This window comes from Suillus subaureus (genome assembly GCF_016647635.1).
Source record: "Suillus subaureus strain MN1 chromosome Unknown BJ212scaffold_36, whole genome shotgun sequence".
In the NCBI taxonomy this organism is placed as follows: Eukaryota; Fungi; Basidiomycota; class Agaricomycetes; order Boletales; family Suillaceae; genus Suillus; species Suillus subaureus.
The window spans coordinates 25637-43305 of NW_024538592.1; the positions used below are offsets into that span (position 1 = coordinate 25637).

At 48.7% G+C, this 17669-nt stretch overlaps 7 protein-coding genes across 7 annotated transcripts; 2 read left to right on the plus strand and 5 right to left on the minus strand.

The window, feature by feature from the left end:
* Positions 1-89: 89 nt before the first annotated feature.
* BJ212DRAFT_1381251 (uncharacterized protein) lies at positions 90-791 on the minus strand. The gene is made up of 3 exons (XM_041336651.1): positions 715-791; positions 637-666; positions 90-298 (listed from the first exon to the last, which is right to left on the minus strand). Exons 1-3 carry the CDS (start codon positions 764-766, stop codon positions 111-113), a joined length of 270 nt encoding a protein of 89 aa, XP_041188852.1. The 5' UTR covers positions 767-791; the 3' UTR covers positions 90-110.
* A 219-nt stretch (positions 792-1010) lies between these two features.
* On the plus strand, positions 1011-2944 carry BJ212DRAFT_1381252 (uncharacterized protein). The gene is given in 3 exon segments (XM_041336652.1): positions 1011-1405; positions 1425-1995; positions 2046-2944. 3 exon segments carry the CDS (start codon positions 1144-1146, stop codon positions 2554-2556), a joined length of 1344 nt encoding a protein of 447 aa, XP_041188853.1. The 5' UTR covers positions 1011-1143; the 3' UTR covers positions 2557-2944.
* A 505-nt stretch (positions 2945-3449) lies between these two features.
* On the minus strand, positions 3450-4594 carry BJ212DRAFT_1484718 (uncharacterized protein; the record flags this gene model as incomplete). Its single annotated transcript, XM_041340848.1, has 3 exons — positions 3450-3515; positions 3567-3731; positions 3782-4594. 3 exons carry the CDS (start codon positions 4592-4594, stop codon positions 3450-3452), a joined length of 1044 nt encoding a protein of 347 aa, XP_041188854.1.
* Positions 4595-5744: 1150 nt separating this feature from the next.
* Positions 5745-8822, minus strand: BJ212DRAFT_1484719 (uncharacterized protein; the record flags this gene model as incomplete). The annotated part of the gene is made up of 5 exons (XM_041340849.1): positions 5745-5927; positions 5999-7475; positions 7547-8128; positions 8182-8300; positions 8550-8822. 5 exons carry the CDS (start codon positions 8820-8822, stop codon positions 5745-5747), a joined length of 2634 nt encoding a protein of 877 aa, XP_041188855.1.
* A 2376-nt stretch (positions 8823-11198) lies between these two features.
* BJ212DRAFT_1302769 (uncharacterized protein) lies at positions 11199-12456 on the minus strand (the record flags this gene model as incomplete). The annotated part of the gene is made up of 4 exons (XM_041333311.1): positions 11199-11440; positions 11495-11855; positions 11912-11975; positions 12029-12456. 4 exons carry the CDS (start codon positions 12454-12456, stop codon positions 11199-11201), a joined length of 1095 nt encoding a protein of 364 aa, XP_041188856.1.
* An 843-nt stretch (positions 12457-13299) lies between these two features.
* Positions 13300-16453, minus strand: BJ212DRAFT_1381282 (uncharacterized protein). The gene is made up of 14 exons (XM_041336653.1): positions 16421-16453; positions 16108-16367; positions 15630-16051; positions 15519-15580; positions 15370-15457; positions 15256-15308; positions 15133-15205; positions 14862-15083; positions 14556-14727; positions 14413-14507; positions 14064-14352; positions 13881-14007; positions 13739-13831; positions 13300-13677 (listed from the first exon to the last, which is right to left on the minus strand). The coding sequence occupies exons 2-14, from the start codon at positions 16261-16263 to the stop codon at positions 13544-13546; spliced, it is 1986 nt and encodes a 661-aa protein (XP_041188857.1). The 5' UTR covers positions 16264-16367; positions 16421-16453; the 3' UTR covers positions 13300-13543.
* Positions 16454-16747: 294 nt separating this feature from the next.
* Positions 16748-17571, plus strand: BJ212DRAFT_1484722 (uncharacterized protein; the record flags this gene model as incomplete). Its single annotated transcript, XM_041340850.1, has 6 exons — positions 16748-16938; positions 16989-17067; positions 17119-17166; positions 17213-17311; positions 17364-17411; positions 17458-17571. 6 exons carry the CDS (start codon positions 16748-16750, stop codon positions 17569-17571), a joined length of 579 nt encoding a protein of 192 aa, XP_041188858.1.
* Between the last annotated feature and the right edge of the window lie 98 nt (positions 17572-17669).

A 17669-nucleotide genomic window follows, 5' to 3' on the forward strand; every position in this document is an offset into this window, starting at 1 on the left:
TCTACGGTTATCCGTACCCTAGCAAATCCAAAAATATCCCCCGAAGAGGCTGCCGTGCTCCTCAATTGTGATAACTCCTGTACTATTATATGATTCGGCAAACATGTTATCTACACGGATGAACACCTGTTCCAAAAGCTAGCAGTCTTCGTCTTGCATGGGAGTTTTCTCCAAACCCATCGAGTCTTCTTGCCACGCGGACCGGCATCTGCGGTAACGGCAATAGGAGTTACATCTGGACGAGACGAGAGAATGTGGTGAAAGACGGGAAAACCGGGAATTTTGGCTCCAATAACGCCTAGGCATCATTGAAATGGAGGCAAGGACAGCAGAGACGAACTAATCAGTACCTCGCGAGTGCCATGAAAATTGATAAATCAACCTGAACTTGAAGACAACAGGAGTTACTTTGCTGTCCAAGTCATAATGATATGCTTGATTGAAATGAACGTCCCACAGTGCTGGACGACGATGAGAGAAGTGCTGTTCGCCACCGCTTCATTCGCGGTCGCGGTGGGTTCCCTCTGGGTGGAGAACTTGAGAGAATTCCTCGTTCGAATTAATTGCACCATAGTTATTTCGATATTGAAATTGGAGACTCGACCAGTCCGTACTTCAGCTAACAGATGAAGTCACAGATTCTCGCCACGAACGGATACCATAGGTCTTATACTATCATTGCGGTTATCGTAACTGAATTTTGAACACACGAACCTAGTATCGAGATCATCGATCCGCAGCCACCTCCCTCCCGTCTAGACTGCATGTATCGACGATGTTTCTCGTGGTCTTCGCACCGAAGTCAAGTTTCTGTTATAAATAGTACTGCGTCAAGTTCATCCCACTTCGAGCGAATTCGGTTTCACCTTTGTGAAAATTCGCTGGAGTACCTGGATATAGAAGGGAGGCAGTCGTTCTGCAGTTACTACGGCGGCTGGCTCGGCGAAACCAAATTTGTTGTGGACAAGAACATTTGTTTGTATGTGTTTATATGCATTGTTTCGTGGCGTTGTTTTCGTGAAAGTGGACCCGCGGTAGTCGGTTTGAAACGTCGTAGTTGATCACTTCTTTCTTTCTAACCACCACCATCTTATCTCTTGCATAACTCATATTTTCCATCTTGATTGATTTTGATCTCGAAACATGTCAAGCTATCAGATACTTGACTCATCGCCCATACGCATTCCTTCTATTCACGATACAGAAGTTCATTCACGACCCTTAAAACGCTCTGCATCTCTGGCATCGCTTCCTACCCCTCCCAGAACACATCACAAGCGATCTCGTGCAAAAGCAGTCCCAGCGACCTCTGGACACGCGTCAGAGGACAGTGGCAGCGCGTCAGAACTCGAGGACGACCTTGGTGGAAGCTACGTTTCTCGCATCGCTGAAAGGCACACCAAAAGTGAAGATGAAACTAGCAGGGGAAAAGGAGGGGCATGCGCTCATGGGGAGCAAAAGGCGCCGAACCACGGACGTCCTTCCTGCGCATGACGAAGAAGATGATGAGAACTCGTTCTGGACTGGTCGTAGTGGTGGCGCAGCGTCTCACGGGCGTAAAAAATCATCTGCAGTGGAGGATACGGAAGAGGACAAGTCACCTTCGCCTGCTCTGTTGAAGTATCGTGTCCGTGAGCCCGTTTCGCCACCTCCCTCCCGCAGAGCACCCCAAGTCCAACCTCGTGCATCATCAGTGCAGCGCTCGCGTTCACCCCCGCCTGCACTTTTTCTACCGAAGCCACCCGTAACACCTCCCCGCAGGCTCTTCCTTCGTGCGCTACCATCCCCCTCGAATTCCAAAGCTAAGAAAATATGGCCTACTCGGGACTCTCCTGATAACCCTTTCCTCGCTGGCGAGGGCGAAGCAAGCGTATCCAAGGCAAGCGGCTGGGAGAGCAGCGATGATGAACTACCCGTCGGAGAAGCACCCGAGCGTGAAAGCACGCCAACTCCAGCGTCAGCGTTTGAAGAGAAGCCAACCATAACATATGTCTTGTGCGTCTTTCTAGTTCTTAAAATTATCTGCCTCCTGATGACTTCATTAGCCGGGGCCAAAAAGCGACCTTCCATAACCCCCAATATCATCTTGCCCCTGAAGTTCTGGAGGCGTCTAAACTGCCGATCGATCATCCAGACTTTGAAGTGGCTGAGGCATGTGCCCCCCGCCGGCTCTTCGCCGACAAGCTTAAGCGCAAACCTCGTGACCGCAGCCAAGACGTTCCTCCGAACGGCTCCCTTGGTGTCAAACGTGCAAAGATTGCATATTCAGATGCCAGCGCATCCGAGGGCGAGAAAAGTACTGCGAGCACCGGTTCCCGCAAGAATATATTCATCGCAGATGACACAGAACGGGAACCTGTATTTTCCAAGCCTCATGGCTCTGATAAAGGTGCTGAGCGTCTTGAGCTCCTGCAGCATGCTCGGGAGGAACGTGAATGCAGGGAGAAAGACAGCAAGCAGCGCCTGGCTTCGAAGGAAGGCCTGCGCGCTGGGGCGTTTGTTGTGGAGAGGGACAATCCTGTTCGGCGGGCAATGGGCCCTGCGCGTCATTCATAAGTTGCCGGCGACATCGACGATCTTCATATCCTTCTTGATTTATTTTCTTGTATGTGCGATACCTCTTTTCCTACTGTTATGTTTCCTGCGATGTCCCATGCTCTCACACCCCTGCGACACCCTTCTAATCTCAACTCCATTGATATGTTTTTATTATAGTACGTATCACTCACCCATCAGATCCGTTATCCGTTCGTTTAAATTGACCGCATCCACCAATCAGTCGCTGCATTGACATGCTATCCCTACATAACTCTACTAGGCACAAGTTAGTTGTTCGGAGCTCTTGCGTCGAGTACATTTACCTACATACATCTCGAATCCAATGTTTATGTCTAGTTAAATAAATCATGGCTATCGAGTACACAGTTGGCTGAGCTCATTTGAATCATTGTAGGAATGATCGCAGTACTGAATATTGAATATAGGTCTTCTTCGACCTCGCACAGTGAGGACATCAGCCACGATGCAAAATTCCACTATCCGAGAGAGGGTACAGCAGCCAAAATTGACATTCTGTTATACTGCTGGGATGTCACTGGTCAGTACGTCGACGATCGACGGTCCACAAACTAATAAAACATGATGAGTAACGACGACAAGCCTTGGCACGGTTGCTCCTCTGTGACTCAAACTAGCCGCGTGCTGCACGGTTGGCTGACTGATTGCAGTTCATCTACGACTATATACCTTGTAATTGCAATGCGCCCTAACCTTGAAAGCGGAGGGATTTTTCGTGTTACCAGTAATGTCGATGAGAATTAGCCCTGCTGATCGAACGGAGTCTGAGACAGGAAAGTCGATTCTGATATGCTCTAATGTACACTACAATTGAGTCTAATCATGATGAGGACGTTGACGATGAGGAAATGAGAGCAATAGTTACACCAGTATCACGCTGCCTGGCGTTCGTACTGAGCTCGCATTCGGTCTATTTCTGCTTGCCATTCAGCTCTAACCTGCGAGAATAGATGAGTAAATAGCGCAATGAATTCTGAAAAGAACCTTACCCGCTCCTCTGCTTCCCTTACTGCTTCCTCTTTCTGCCTCTCCGCTTCCTCTGCTCTGCTCTCCGCTTCCTCTGCTTTCCTTAGTGCTTCCTCCTTTTGCCTCGTCGCTTGGTCGATCTCCGCTTGACATCGAGCCCGTTCCTCAGTCCGTCCTTCCATCCTCAACTGTAGACATAAATGAGTGAATGACGTAACGATTCTGGGAGGAACCTCACCTGTCGCACTTCATCTTCCTTTGCTTTCCTCCTCTCCTCTGCCGCATTCTCGATGCGCGCCCACTGGGTGTGGTACTGCTCGCATACCACCTCCAGACTGTCTGCCTTCTCTATCTTGACCCCGAGATAACGAGAGCGCCCCCCGCTCTGCGTCGTCTCGTGGCAGTCAGGGAAGAGCCTTTTGAGGGACTCCCAGACAGTATGCGCATACCAATAACACTGGTATTGGTACAGATTATATGTTGGGGAATGTTTGCTGAGAGCAGACAAGAGAACGGATACTTGAATTGCTGAGGGACGAGCGGAAGGGGTGAAGTCGAGGTAAGAAAGGCGCTTGAACCGGTCATATGTTCCGGTTAGGTAGGTTTCGATGGCAGAGCCGTTGTTTGGGGTAGTGAATATGGAATCGCGAGCGGGGGTTGGAGAGACTGATGGCGAGATTATGTATGATGACTGCATAGTCTGTCTTGACGAGCCATTATTGTTCTCTGTACAATCTGTACCTGGGATACGGTCCAAAACAAGGATCGCGACGGCGTCTTGTTGTATAGGATGACGAAAGTGGAGGAGTAAAAATTCATGTTCTTTGCCGGCTGTACATTTGCAGTAGACAATGCGTTCAAGCTCGCATCGGGAAGAAAGATCGCTTCCCAAGAGGATCGTCTGCCATTGTGCTACGTCGATCTTAGTGTCTCCCGAGGTGAACACACCAGGGACGTCGGAAGGACAATTCATGAAAGGATGGAAAATCGCTGCCAGGAAACCACGAACACTGAAACGATTCGTTCCATACTTGAAGCCTTTGAAGGACATTACAAGTCGACAAGGGTTTGAACGTTTGAACACGAGGCAAGCAGTGGCTGTATTGTTATAGAAGGAACGCGGTCACCCTGTTTCATGTCTTCTCCTTCAATACACTGATCACCAATCTTGCTCCCAGCACTTTCAAAACCCCGGCGTCTGGACATTCGCCATCCTTATATTCGGGTCAAGTCCAGGCTGGCCCTACTTAATCTCATAGGCCTTCCGTTTCTGCGCCATCGACACATCATGATAAGCGGCATATATATCTCCCGGCAGGCCTCCAACGTCGCACTTCTGCACTCCTACAGACGAAAAATTCAAACGAGTCCGATCTCGCATCCCTCGATACCAGCTGCGGCGGTCAGCAATCGAATTTGCTCATATTTCAGGCACTCTATCTTACCGAGCAATCTTCATATTAGCAAGTTCCCTACGCCATGACTATCAGACTCCCACAACAAGCGCAACACTCAGTCGACCCCATTACCACTCAAAAGATTCAGATTCATGATCAATTTGGCCAAGTTACCGTAGGAGAGAAATGCAAAGAAAACAGTAACGACAATAAACAAAAAAAGTGCTTAAGAAGCTCAGTGAGCAAGATGGTAGTTGGCGGAGATGAAAGCAAAGGTATCGAAAGCGATATGCGACAATGCGAAATATAAAACGAAACTGTCGTGTCACCCGTAAGGTCCAAGACAACTTTCATCATGATGAAATGCAAAATTAAGGTGTTTTCCCTAAGTCTAATTGCGTCATGAACAGAAATCACTCGAATCAAAGGAAATATACCACATACCAAAGTCGGCTTGGGAAGTCTAGGGGAGGAAGTTAAAAATGATGCCAATGTCGTTTGATCTTGTCGTCATTATATGGTACAACGGGACGCGAGCGGGCCCGTAGGGTATGTATGAGCATAATATGTCAGGAATGGTGCGGCATGTACAGATGAGAGATCATGAGTGCTCTGCGTCATAGTTTATTGTGTGTCGTGTGGGTCTGTAGATACGTTCGTCTCATCAGTAACAGACAGGGATGTCAATTAGAATCCATACCGTATGTATCTTGGCAAAGCGAAAGCATTTCGTCATTTCATAAACATTTCAGCAAAGAAAGAGTTGTCATAAAGTTATATGACAACAATCTAGATTCGTTCGTCTTAACGCGCGTGGACATCCGCGCCACCATCTATGATCCAACTTGCATGGGATGCCTGAGTCACTGCCGCATAAGCATCCTCTTGTTGATCGTCCTCTCGATTTTGCACGGCTGTTCCATTGTCGAAATCTTGGGTATCGATAGTGCAAAATGTTGTGGTACTATGCATTCGGTTGTTGATGAGCTATACGATAAAATGTAAGCCATACAGCGAGCGGACAGGAAAGAACGAGGCTAAAGCAAGGTAATACTTACACCCCCGATTGGTCGTGAGTAATCTTCAAAATCTCGTAAACTTGAATTGCTCCTTCCTTCGACAGGGTCGCGTAGGCGAGGGTCAAGAAGTCCATCAGCCGTAGCAAGGTGTGACTCGTGAGTGGGCGCAGGAGGAGAACTTGATTGCACTGTAATCCATGGCCACGAGGGTGGCTGCAAGCCATCCTCATGTTCTGTCACGTCGACATGAACATATGGTGAGGGAGGCCGTGGATCTGGGTTAGACAGGACGAATCGCGGGGATGTTGATACCGATGCAGGTTCGGGAGTGGCAGGGGAGACAAAGGCCGAGAAGGCCTGCGAGGTAGTGTTCGGGCCATAAGCATCCATCTTCTCGGTAGTTCCCTCGCTCTCCATGTCTCTAGGCAATTCTCTTGAGGAGTCTGCCTTAGGGCTCGGCGTATTGCCCCGTCTGAGACGACCAAGGAGAGCTCGTACGCCAAAAGGTCTCTCGTCCACAGAGCCAGATAGAGATGCGGATGCAGTAGTGCTGCTTCCAGTGCTCTCTCGCTTCCCTTTCTTCCACCTCGTAACGTGCTTGCTCTTGTAACTAATCGGAGCTGCACTAATCGCAAGTCCCAGCGCAGGTCCCTGATGTGATCCAGTACCAGACGAGGTACTCCCAAACCCAAACCCAAACCCGTGCGAAGACGTACTCCGCAGTGCACCCTGAGACGAAATACTCCGCAGAGCGTCGAACGAAGAAGTAGTCGCACTCAGCATGACAGAAGACGGTGACGTAGGTGGAAGGTAATGGCTATTCATGCTTCCTTCAGGTGAGCCGAAGGCTGACCCTAACCTAACTTTATTGCCAAAATCGAGATAAGAAGATCCGCTTCCGGCTCTCGTCAAGAGCGGCTCCTCGCTCCCAGTCCTCGTCCTAGTTCCGGTTTCGGTTCTGGTAAGGAAGTGCGTGGAAGAATAAGAGTGATGTGATGCAGCCGAAGGAGCAGGAGCAACACTATACCCCCCAAACCATGCAGAAGCATCAGGCCCAGGCGAACTTCTTCTTCGTGAACCATTAGAAACATGCGGAATATACGCGGACGGTGGCGGGGGAGTGGAGTATGCGGATGGAGGCGGCGGCGGAGATAATGGGAAGACATGCGGACCGTCATCATCCTCTGCTGGAAGTGAATATGGAGGGAGAGTGGGGGACGGGGAGCGCCCAATTGCCAGTTCTCCCGATACTTCTCCACTCGTATCTCCTTCAATTTGGGCATTCCTTCCCGCGCCCATTCCCGCATTAAGAGCTGCGATAATCCCAGCGTAACGCTCCTCCATGTCTACTTCAGCTTCAAGTGGACCGCCAGGCGCCCATGGAGGAATAGCGCTCGCATCACGAGATAGCTTGCGCTGTCGGCGACGAGCACAGAAAAGCCAGAGAACAGCGAAGGCAGCAGCTCCGAGAATGCCTAGGATAAGACCAGCAATAGAACCAGGGGAACGGGAGAACCTGCGAAGATCCCCATTAGCACAATTAAAGCAGGTGACCTTATAGCAACGCCACGAAGGCGAAGAACCTACCTGTTCCCAGTGGTATCTACTTCTGCGGTACTGAGCACCCCGCTCGTTACCGTCGTCCAAGTGGTGGTAGGATGACCCGACAGGACGGAAGTCAAAATCAGCGTCGATGTCCACGGAGTATTGGCTAACGTGGTGCTATATTTGTCAACCTCGGTAGTGGAAATAATGAACGTGGTGGGAAGTGGAGTGCTCGTGCTTCCCGAGATGGACACCGGAGAAGAGCTGGATGCAAAGGCTGTGCCCGATGACGAAGATGGGTTTGCCAACGACAAGCTTGTGGAAGCGGAAGTCGAGAGTACTGCGGAAGTAGATATTGTCGTTGCTAAAGAAGACGACGACAACGAAGTAGAGGGAAGAGAAATGGGTGAAATGGGAGATGGAGTAAACCCGGGTGTAGTAGATGTTGAAGATGTCATAGTAGGTGTAGACGATAATGGCGAGAGTGTATATGTTGATATCAGAGAAGATGAACCAGAGGACGAACTGTCAGAACTTGGCCTCAAAGAAGACCACAAGGGCGTACTTGAACTTGGCCCAGTACTCGTGCCCGTTGTCCCGGAATTTGCAATAGACGAGGAAGAACTGTGAATGCGAAGTTGCATGAACATGCCCCAGATAGTTTCGGTAGGACCTACCTCAAACTGGACGACACTGGGCTGGACAGCGGTTGAGATCCAATGCTGACGATTGTCGGAGAGGGAGTGGAGGTCTGTTGCAGATAACCATTTCCAGCATTCGAAGGATAGATATTTGCCTGAAGTGACGATAGTGAAGTGAATAGACAACGGGGATCAAGAATGATACATTCGAAATGGAAGTGTAATGTTGATGAAGACACAATAGTAAACAAATAAAACGAGAATATATGTTGAGGAGAGTGGTGAATGGGTTAATGGTCAGAAGTGGGAGAGAGATGCAACGTGCATGATTCCCATGATGGAAGCGAAGAACGTATGGAACCAATGTCATTGATCGGACACAGACGATGAAATATCGTACGCACCTGAGAAGCCATCGCACTAGATGTTGTGAATGCTTGTGACGATGTCAGAAACTGAGAACTCCCGAGTACGTTGTTGGTCGGTTGGGAATCAGTACTGCTCAATGTATTCGAGCTCTGGAGTGTCAACGGTATCGGGGACAACGGGCCCGCATTAATGGGCCCGTCACTGAATAAATTAGGGATGGAAGGCAAAATTGGGTTGGTCGTCGTCGAGTCTGTGGGTGTTCGTTGAACGAGGAATGAAACAGGGTTGCAAGACGGATCGAGGACCATATCTAGATGGTCATATATATAAATAGTTAGATAGCTGGTGCTCAGAGTAGTAAGTGTTGATGATTTTGGCGAAGTCAACCAGGAAGAAGAGGTAATGAAACGTGTCGCCTTGTTCGTCGCGAGAAAAGAGCCTGGAGGGAGGATTTGTACTAGTTGGAAAATTAGAATGAAATTGGCGGGGCTAGAATAAGACGCTTACGAGAAGGTACCTCGACGACTACAACTGGTGTAGGAACCGTATATAGTGGTTTATACACCGGTCAACGCAGCGACAACAGGGTTCGCTGGGTCTAATAGCGGAGTTGAGCTCTGTGGGCTGTAGTATTCTGTGTACAGGAAAGAGGTCGAGATGATGACTCGAAGACCGATTTACAGATATGAGCGCTTGAATGCGATCACAGCGCATCGCATCGGGCTTGGAAGCATAAGTGACAGTCGCCTTCTAGGCCAGAAAGTGAAGGTGATTGCCAACGTCAGTGCACATGATTCGAAACGCCATGCTCAGACCTCCGGTTCTTCGTCAATCCTTCTCAAGCTCTGCATGATTCTGCAATGTACGAAGGTTTGAAGGGCGTAAAGCATATAACACACAGAATGACGTTGTAACACCACAAGGTGCGTGGTAGCTCAGCCTACACAGTTGGGCCGAGGCACTACTAGAAGGCAGTGAGCACGATGCCACCGTGCATCCTTGGACACCTGCCTTTTTTGGGTCGCACGTTCCCGGGGATCCCCCACTGTTCGGCCTCATTAGCTAAGGAGGTCGACCGGTCAAGTTGAGTCACACGAAGCCCGTCAACTATCCTCATGTTGTGCAGCATGTAATACCGTGGCACACGAATGTCACACCTCTCGATTCGCGTACAGGCTTGCTGTGCTTACCTTCAAGTTTTCGCATGTTGAATTAACATGTCAGCCACTCGGATCCAAAGGGGCAGGAACACTTGCCAGTGTGGTTACTTACCGGCCTTCCGATCTTACCGTAATGTTAACTCCGCAATGACGCTTCGCTGCACGTTTCCCCTATAACATGCTAATAACATCCGCGCCAAAGCCCAGCGCCGTTCGAAGGCTTCAAGACGACCTGCATTGCACCGGTAAAATCCAGTAGCTGACATCTCATGCAGCAGGCGATACTTTAGTCTTCTCCGCCCCCATGTAAACCCGCTTCAAAATTCACAGCAACTATAATCAGATGCAATATATCCTTGATCCTTCTTGATCGCGTATCCGAGTCACGTTCGACGTCACTCACCATATCATTCGATTCTTATCTCGCCTCGTGCTTGGGAGGAAGATAATCTTGTCTAGACAATCAAATCTTTTCGGATCCATATCAGTCCATATCATCTACTGACCAGGCTCCTATCCGACGGGCCGATTGGGTTCGAGACAAGCCTAATACCACGGACAAGTCGAGTGGCGTAGCCACCAAATACCATGGATAGTCACTGTCAAAGCGACTGATCACGAGCCTGAAGCCGTTGATCGATCTCAAGCGAATTTCACTGATCCTGAATAATGCTCCAACTCTCGAGACCCCTTGTGTGCCTGCCGCTATCAGGTAAGCTTCCACGGGTGTAAAGATTATCTTTTGAATTAAATTTATCTACATATCTATCGATGAAGTTTCGTAAGGGACTTCTGTCGACATGGGCCTTGGCACTTGGGTGACTTTATGCGATGATTAACCATTTGCCAGCCGAATAGCTTGGGTGCCGAACAAGAAACTAGAATATCATGCGGCTCCTCCGTTGCGTGTACAACTACCTAGTAAGTACTTAGTAAAAGTGTCGATGGGTATCAAATGGGCGAATTTGGGACATCGCGTTTACGAAATCTTATCCGTCATATCAGGGCAATTACCTATGAATAAACTCAACAATGTACATAGCCCCTGAAGTTGCCCTGAAGGCATTCTTCTAACTCGGCTCTTTAGCGTTGCCTGGGCCTAATCCGCCCAATGCCAAGCCTAGACCCTGCAGGGAAAACGCTCCCGATGGTGGTAGCGCGGTAGAGTGTATATTCTGTAATAGGCAGAATACATTGTTGCGTCTACTTGTAGCGTTCCTGACGAGGGGGATACGTCATGTGACGTCGAATTTGGGTACTAATATTGGCAGATCTCAAACCACTGCAAAATCAATGTAATGCCTCCCTGAAACATAGTAGCTGAAAAACGAGAAAAACTCTAGGCAGTACTACAATAAATGTGCAATATAATACCAGCATAATCATAAAAAATCCTCCCAGTCTCGTATCATCCTCTCGTCTCCCCTACCCGTCAACATATAAGTAGCATCTCGTCTTCTAGTCGTCAGCAATGAAAATATGTACATGGCCATAAATACGCATATGAACACTTTACATGCATATTCACTTCTTAGCCTGCTTCGCCGGGATGAAAAGCCACCATACGCTGATGATCAATCGGATACCTGTACCGATACCCAGCGTAGCAGCCGAACCAACACTATCGATCAACACACGGCCGACGAAACCTCCCAAAAACAGGCTGGCAATCGCCATAATCTTGTGATCGCGCGAAATGACAATTCGTCGGATGTCAAAGAGCTTAGGGTCAGCCATGAGCTCACACCAAGTCGTCGTGAGCACAACTGTGGAGAGATGAAAGATTAGGAAAAGGAAATACAAAGATACACGAAACACACCCGTAGTAGTGAACTGCGTATTGACACGCTTCCCCATAATGCCCTGCAAGCCCATGCTCGCGCTCATGAACCCTACGCACACGAAGGACAACGTATTGGTCCACGCGGGATTGGCACGCGCATCAGCAACGCTACCCTGATGGCTCTGCCATATCGCAATGGCGGCCGCCATCGTAAATAGGGTCTGAATGAATGTGCCGAGGGCTAGCCATAACCGTGTCTTGCAGCCAAACTTATCGCCGAGGCGGCCGATGAAAGCCCCGAATATGAACGTGAGCACTGAGCACAGCGCTTGACGATCTGCGATATGGAACGAGTAGTCATGTTGGCCGTTGAACAGGCGAGCAAGGGCAAGGGCCAGCTATCGCGCAAAATGTTAGTTAGGAAGAACCATTGCAAACGCGGAAGTATTCGTACTTGTACACTGTTTCCCGTTTGGAACGCGCACCAGACAAATATAGCAGAGAATGTAACCGAGTCACTGAAAAAAAAACCAGTGAGACGCGACGTAGACGAAGAGTACAGTCGACGTACATGAAACCAGTCATAAAGCAATATACAGACAAGGGCGCCGTGGACTGCTCTCCATCGACTTCCGCCAACAAATGTTTCTTCAACCTCACCATAGCTGAAGCATCATCATCTTCACCGTCGCGTCTGTCCTTGCCTATCGAATACTGCGAAAATCGTTTCTGGGTGACAGGTGGAGGCAACGTCGATGGCATTGGGTCCTGAGTAGCGCTCATGTCGATGATATTCGGGTCGTCAAATGTACCACCACCGGGATGGTCGTGGAGCTCAGGCTCGTTCTCAGAAATGGAAAAGAGATCGAGGTCGGAAGGAAGAGAGCTCTCGTGAGGAATGAGAGGGATGCCAAGTGATTTTAAGGACGCGGTCCGCTGATGTATCCGGCTGAAACTACCGAGGCTGAGTTTTTTTTTCACGTACGACCGGGCGTGCATCGATGTTCTGCTGCCAGTGGGCATTCAAATCAACTTCGAAATTCCATGGCACGATTCTGGGCGGTCTTTGTTCTTCGTCTCGTTCATTAACGCCTCACTATCGCCGTCAACTTAACTAATGGCATTCTTGTGTAACGAGAGAAGCGAAGTTGAGACCTTCAAGTCGGTTAAAATAAAGTTCGGATGGCACCGCCACGTATTTCGGTGTACTAAGGTGCGTAAATGAGTATGTAATACTAGTTATTCAGGACTCTTTCTGACGCAGCTGCTGCCAGGTGAGTTTATGCTAGGACTCATGCAAAAGAAAGTTACTGTAGCTGCTCTATTGCAGTGATGAAGGATAACTGTCACAGGTTGACTTTGGGACAGGACCAACATTCGGTGTATCCTTTCACGGCTGTTCGAAAAAGAATCTGGAGTGATGACCCTGGAAAGCTCTCATAGATGGGCCACTAGTCATCTCTCTCAGGTCTGGCCATGTCTAAACTCACTTTTAGTACTAACCGACAGTCTACAAGACTCTGACAAGAGTCAAAATGTTGAAACTCCCGCCGTACAGTGAGTCACAGTAATGTTCTCTCAGAGTCAGGCTGATACTACAAGGGTGCAGTGATCGTGACGGTCGTCCGAGTCGATTTAGGTCATATCTAATGATGGAAGTATGTAGAAGGATCCTTCTTGCCAGCTCCATATACTGATCGATGAGATGAACTAACCAGATGACCGAATACAGATGATTAGATTCTTCATGATTGTTCAACAAGCTTTCATCCACGAGAGTCGGCATTCGCGCAACGATTGTTTGGATCCGAGGCTGTAGCCAAACAGCTCATCGATAAGGTTGGTCGCAGTAACGATGAATTAAGGCAAGATTAAGTTCATTTATCGACATGTCAGAAACCTTATCTTTGTTTTCCAGTGACACGTTGCACAGTCGCGCTCCCAATGACTGAACGATACATTCTGGACTACTGGTGAGTTTTATGGCATGCACCACATTTAAGTACATGTGACTAGATGAACAGTGCGAGCTTGCCTACGCTGACCGTATCGTTATCTGTCGAGTATATTTGTGATATTTAGCTATTCATCGGCGGTTCCGACTTGACACGGCGCCTCCACCTCCGCCAGTCTGAGCAGCACCTGCTCTCATCTCGTCCTCATCGAGGCCGGCCTCAGCTAGGATCTTCTCCACTTCTTCGAGGATAGGTTTGTACTCAGCTAACGGGGCAAGAGAATGGATGGTCAGTGATCCATGCTGACCAACCGCGATCAAACGCACCATATCGCTCTTCTGCAAAACTGAAGCCGTCCCTCCTGAGTTGTTTGCCCCGATTGTCGCTTACGCTGTGGGCTTTCTGGGTCCAATATTCGCCTTCATGATGATCAGGGCAGAAGCGAGACTGAGATAAAGCGAAGCTTACGACTTCGGGCATAAAACAGGGCTAGTGTTTCTCCCGGTTCTGGTGTGCTAATCACATCCTCCGCAGAACGTACCGTGTCTTTGGATACACCCATAAACGCCGTCGCTTGTGCACGTACTTCGTTGTGCTTGATGTTCCATCAATTTTCACTGTACCACACAACAAAATCATGTGTGCACTTACTCGCACATCTACGGGCTCATCAACTTCTTCGTCATCGTGACTATCATCAAGCCTCTTAAGGTCGGGTCCTGCATCATCTTCCCCTACCTGTGTCTCGTTATCACTATCACCATCTTCATCGCTCTCTACACCTTCGTCATCCTCGTCGCTGCTGCTCTCGTCGCCCTCTGCTGGGATAACGATCCCGCTGTGCTTGAGGCACATGTACCGTTCGAGCTTGTCGAGCTGGATCGAATAGAAATCGTCGAGTGTGTATTCTCTTGACCCACGCTCAAAGATGCCGCCATAGCTGATATTGGGGGAAGGCGATTCAGGCAGTACACAATGGTCACAACAAAGATCCACGTACATGTACAGTGTATTCCTCAGCACAGCTAGCATAGCGTTGTACCGTGGTATGGGGGCCGTCAGTATTGGGTCATCAGGATCAACTTCAGGGTCCTGCTAGTCTCATCTCAATATCCAACACCGCCTGTATTGGTAGAATCAGACCTCGGTATTCTTAACCTCTTGAGTCTTGACTGCATCTTCATCTCCGTCCGAAACTTCATGCTCTCCCTGCTGAACAGCTGCAGCCTTTCGCTTTCCACCTCTTCCGGCTTTTTTCGGCTTCTTGAGCATCATTGATTGCCAACGCCCATTGCCAACGAGTTGGTATCCGTAGCTACACAAGATTCGGTCAGCCTACAGTTTCACGATCAATATAACCACAAGCCAAGATAATATCTCACGAGATACTGTATGAAACTATGCAAAGAACAACCCGCACATTGACTCAGGCTCCCTCAAATGACTTACAGATCGTTCCAAAATACGCTCTCGAGGCTCTCTTCATCTCTGTCATCGTCTGTCACGCCGCCAAACATGACGCCTATACCCTTGGCTGACCACAGCGCCATTGTGCAGCCGCTCCGGATATGCGGCGCGAAGGATGGTTTCTTACGCCTTTCCCATTTTAAACCCAGTGAATCCGAGGAGACTGTGGACGATGATGGAGATTTGGAAGTTTCGAGGGACATGCTATGTACGAGCTGAATTGGGATAGGAAGCAGAAGATGGAAAATCCTACCGGAGGAGCCAGGTATCGTCGAGCATTACGCCAATAGGACGTTTACCCTTGCTGTATTCTTTACAATAACCTCCTGCATGCATCATAAAGGAGTGGCGTCCGATGACAAAGTTGCATACATACCATGTAAGACAATGCCTTCTGGTGTAGGGAGAAACGAGAAACCGCTTCTTGCGCTGTGCAGTAATCGATGTATTACTAGGTACAATTCGCGCAAGTAAGCAGGGAACAACGCACGATGGTTTCCGATCAATATCCTTGAATTCGATTTGTCGCCATTTATACTCTTGAGTATCAAATACCCAGGTATCGTTTAGATATTGGGCTTGATTTTTCATATGTATTAGTGCGACATGAACAAGCGGCATCCCATGCTGGAGACATACTGCGATACCCTGGATCATAAAAACCGCCAAAGAGAACTATGTAGTGCTTCCACATCGCCATCCTGCACCATGCTAAGAATTAGAAGAGGCACAAAAGCATTTTTTACGCACCGATGTCCCGACCTCGCGCTGGGTCTGATCTTAGTGTCCAGGCGATCCCATGAATGAGTGCTGATATCAAAGCACCAAAAATCCCTGTAGTGGTGGAACGTGTTCTGATGCAATGAACTAAACTCGCCACCGAACAAGAATAGTTTTCCTCCTCCAGCTGCCGAAGCGACTACGGCATGTGCGCTGCGAGGCCCAGGGCACATAGGGCTCACGAACTTGCGCCACTCATCCTTGTCAGGATTGTAGCGGTAGACGTCGTTGTAAAAGTAAGCCTTGCCGTCATCGCTAAAGAATTCACCTCCGATGGACCACAAGTGGTTTCCGCTTGGGCAGGACGTCAGAGCCGCGTTCGCGCGCCGGGAAGGTGGGCCCTCGACTAGTTCCTCTGTGACCTTATGCGCATCTTCCCATTCGCGGTTCATCTACTAGCAGGCACCGTTGAGTCAGCTCGATCTCGGACGCATGCGATGAAAATCACCTTGTCGAGGATGGCCTCCAGATCTTCATCCTCTGGAGGTGCATCTGTCGTCTTTTTGCTTTTCTTCTTTTCTTTCTTAGAAGTCTTGGCTGCTGCTTTCTGCTTTTTCGCCGCCTTTGCAGCTGCTTTACTTGTATTCTTCTTCTCGGTGCCCATTGATCGATATCGATCAGATACTGGTGAATGACAAGCTCGGCAGTTGCACAGCCACCTCTTGATGTTACCGCCGTGAGTGTACCAGTGTCACAACTACGGTAAGTCTTATATATATGTCAATTTTAATCACCATAATCATAGTACATTGAAGGTTTGCAATGGTCCCGGACTCCCGGCAATAGTACGTATAGGCTATTGCCAAATTGGTGGCGGCTTTGCCCATCCGACCTATAAGGTCTGAGAAACCCTCTAATAATATTAATAGAATCATCTTTTATTGTGCCACATACCATGAACAACTTTCCGTATAAGCTGGACATCGTTAACTAGTTCACAGGTATCGAGCATCTATCATCGCCATTGCTTATCACATAGCTCAAGAACGCCACAGAATCTCAGTTGGACGATGCAGTCATGATATGTGTCAGAGGTTATGTCAATTGTAAGATAGCCTTCGAACTATCGACTGTCCATCGTAGTCGTCATGTCTTTCAATCCAGCTCCATATCTTGATGCCATGACTGGTGGGAACAAGGATCTCGAGGGGCCATTGTTCCGCGCGATGATCAGGGCCTGCCAGCTAGTCGGAAGAGTATACATCGCAACAGTTGTCGATACGGGAGCCATCGCTGGATTAGCTCTCTGTTTTCCTCCGGGGAAAGTTCTTTGGCAAAAGTCAGTTGTAATAATTGCTGGTTACATAACTTCGTTCACACGGTCAGAAGTGATGTGCAGAGGAATCTTGGCTTTAACCAATTCTTGGAGTCTGTGTCGTCCAAGACCAGAGAATGGTGGATCAACACTGTAAGTAGTACTAATTCTTACTTATTCTTGCCGTTTATGTCTCTATCAAAGTATGGTTCTGCGCTGGCCCCTTTTATGAAAACGGCGTTGTCTCCTCATGTGTGTCTAATCCTGTCATCCAAAATTTTCTTTAAAATATTTTCAGACCGTTGAGAGCTCCTGGTATCTGAATTGTCTTTGCGTTGATCCGAAGTATCAACTCCAAGGAATCGCCACAAACCTGATCAAAATGGTGGAACAGCAGGTGTGGTGTACCAACTGTTCGTTATATATGCATGATTTCATTCCATCTACAGGCAATGACGACATCTATCCTTGCGCTCTGCACTGATACCGATGCTAATGTGCGTGATTAAAGGGGTCACTAAAAACTTGCTCATCGCACTACAGGTTGCGGTATACAAGGCGCTCTACTTCCAATACAAGGGAGAAGCGCCTCTACCAACTCCAAAAGATGAATATATTAATGTACATTGTTTCACTAAGCCTGGCGCAAGGGTGTAGGAGTCGCGTTCAACTGTATTGGCGGTCGTACCACGGCAGCGGTAGTTTGTGCCTGGATCGTCAGTGTATGGGCGGTTTTATACCTACCGGCAAGTGTT

Excerpts from the sequence above, each read along its gene's own strand:
- BJ212DRAFT_1381252 (XM_041336652.1), top strand. The coding sequence starts at position 1,144 with ATGTCAAGCTATCAGATACTTGACTCATCGCCCATACGCATTCCTTCT. Across the intron at positions 1,996-2,045 it reads CCAACCATAACATATGTCTT|CCGGGGCCAAAAAGCGACCT; the intron begins GTGCGTCTTTCT and ends TGACTTCATTAG.
- BJ212DRAFT_1381282 (XM_041336653.1), bottom strand. The coding sequence starts at position 16,263 with ATGGGCACCGAGAAGAAGAATACAAGTAAAGCAGCTGCAAAGGCGGCG. Across the intron at positions 14,728-14,861 it reads AGCGTATTTTGGAACGATCT|CTACGGATACCAACTCGTTG; the intron begins GTAAGTCATTTG and ends AATCTTGTGTAG. Across the intron at positions 13,832-13,880 it reads CCTGTTTTATGCCCGAAGTC|GCGAATATTGGACCCAGAAA; the intron begins GTAAGCTTCGCT and ends ATCATCATGAAG.
- BJ212DRAFT_1381251 (XM_041336651.1), bottom strand. The coding sequence starts at position 766 with ATGCAGTCTAGACGGGAGGGAGGTGGCTGCGGATCGATGATCTCGATA. Across the intron at positions 667-714 it reads ATCGATGATCTCGATACTAG|ACCTATGGTATCCGTTCGTG; the intron begins GTTCGTGTGTTC and ends TGATAGTATAAG. Across the intron at positions 299-636 it reads TCCGTTCGTGGCGAGAATCT|GCGTTATTGGAGCCAAAATT; the intron begins GTGACTTCATCT and ends AATGATGCCTAG.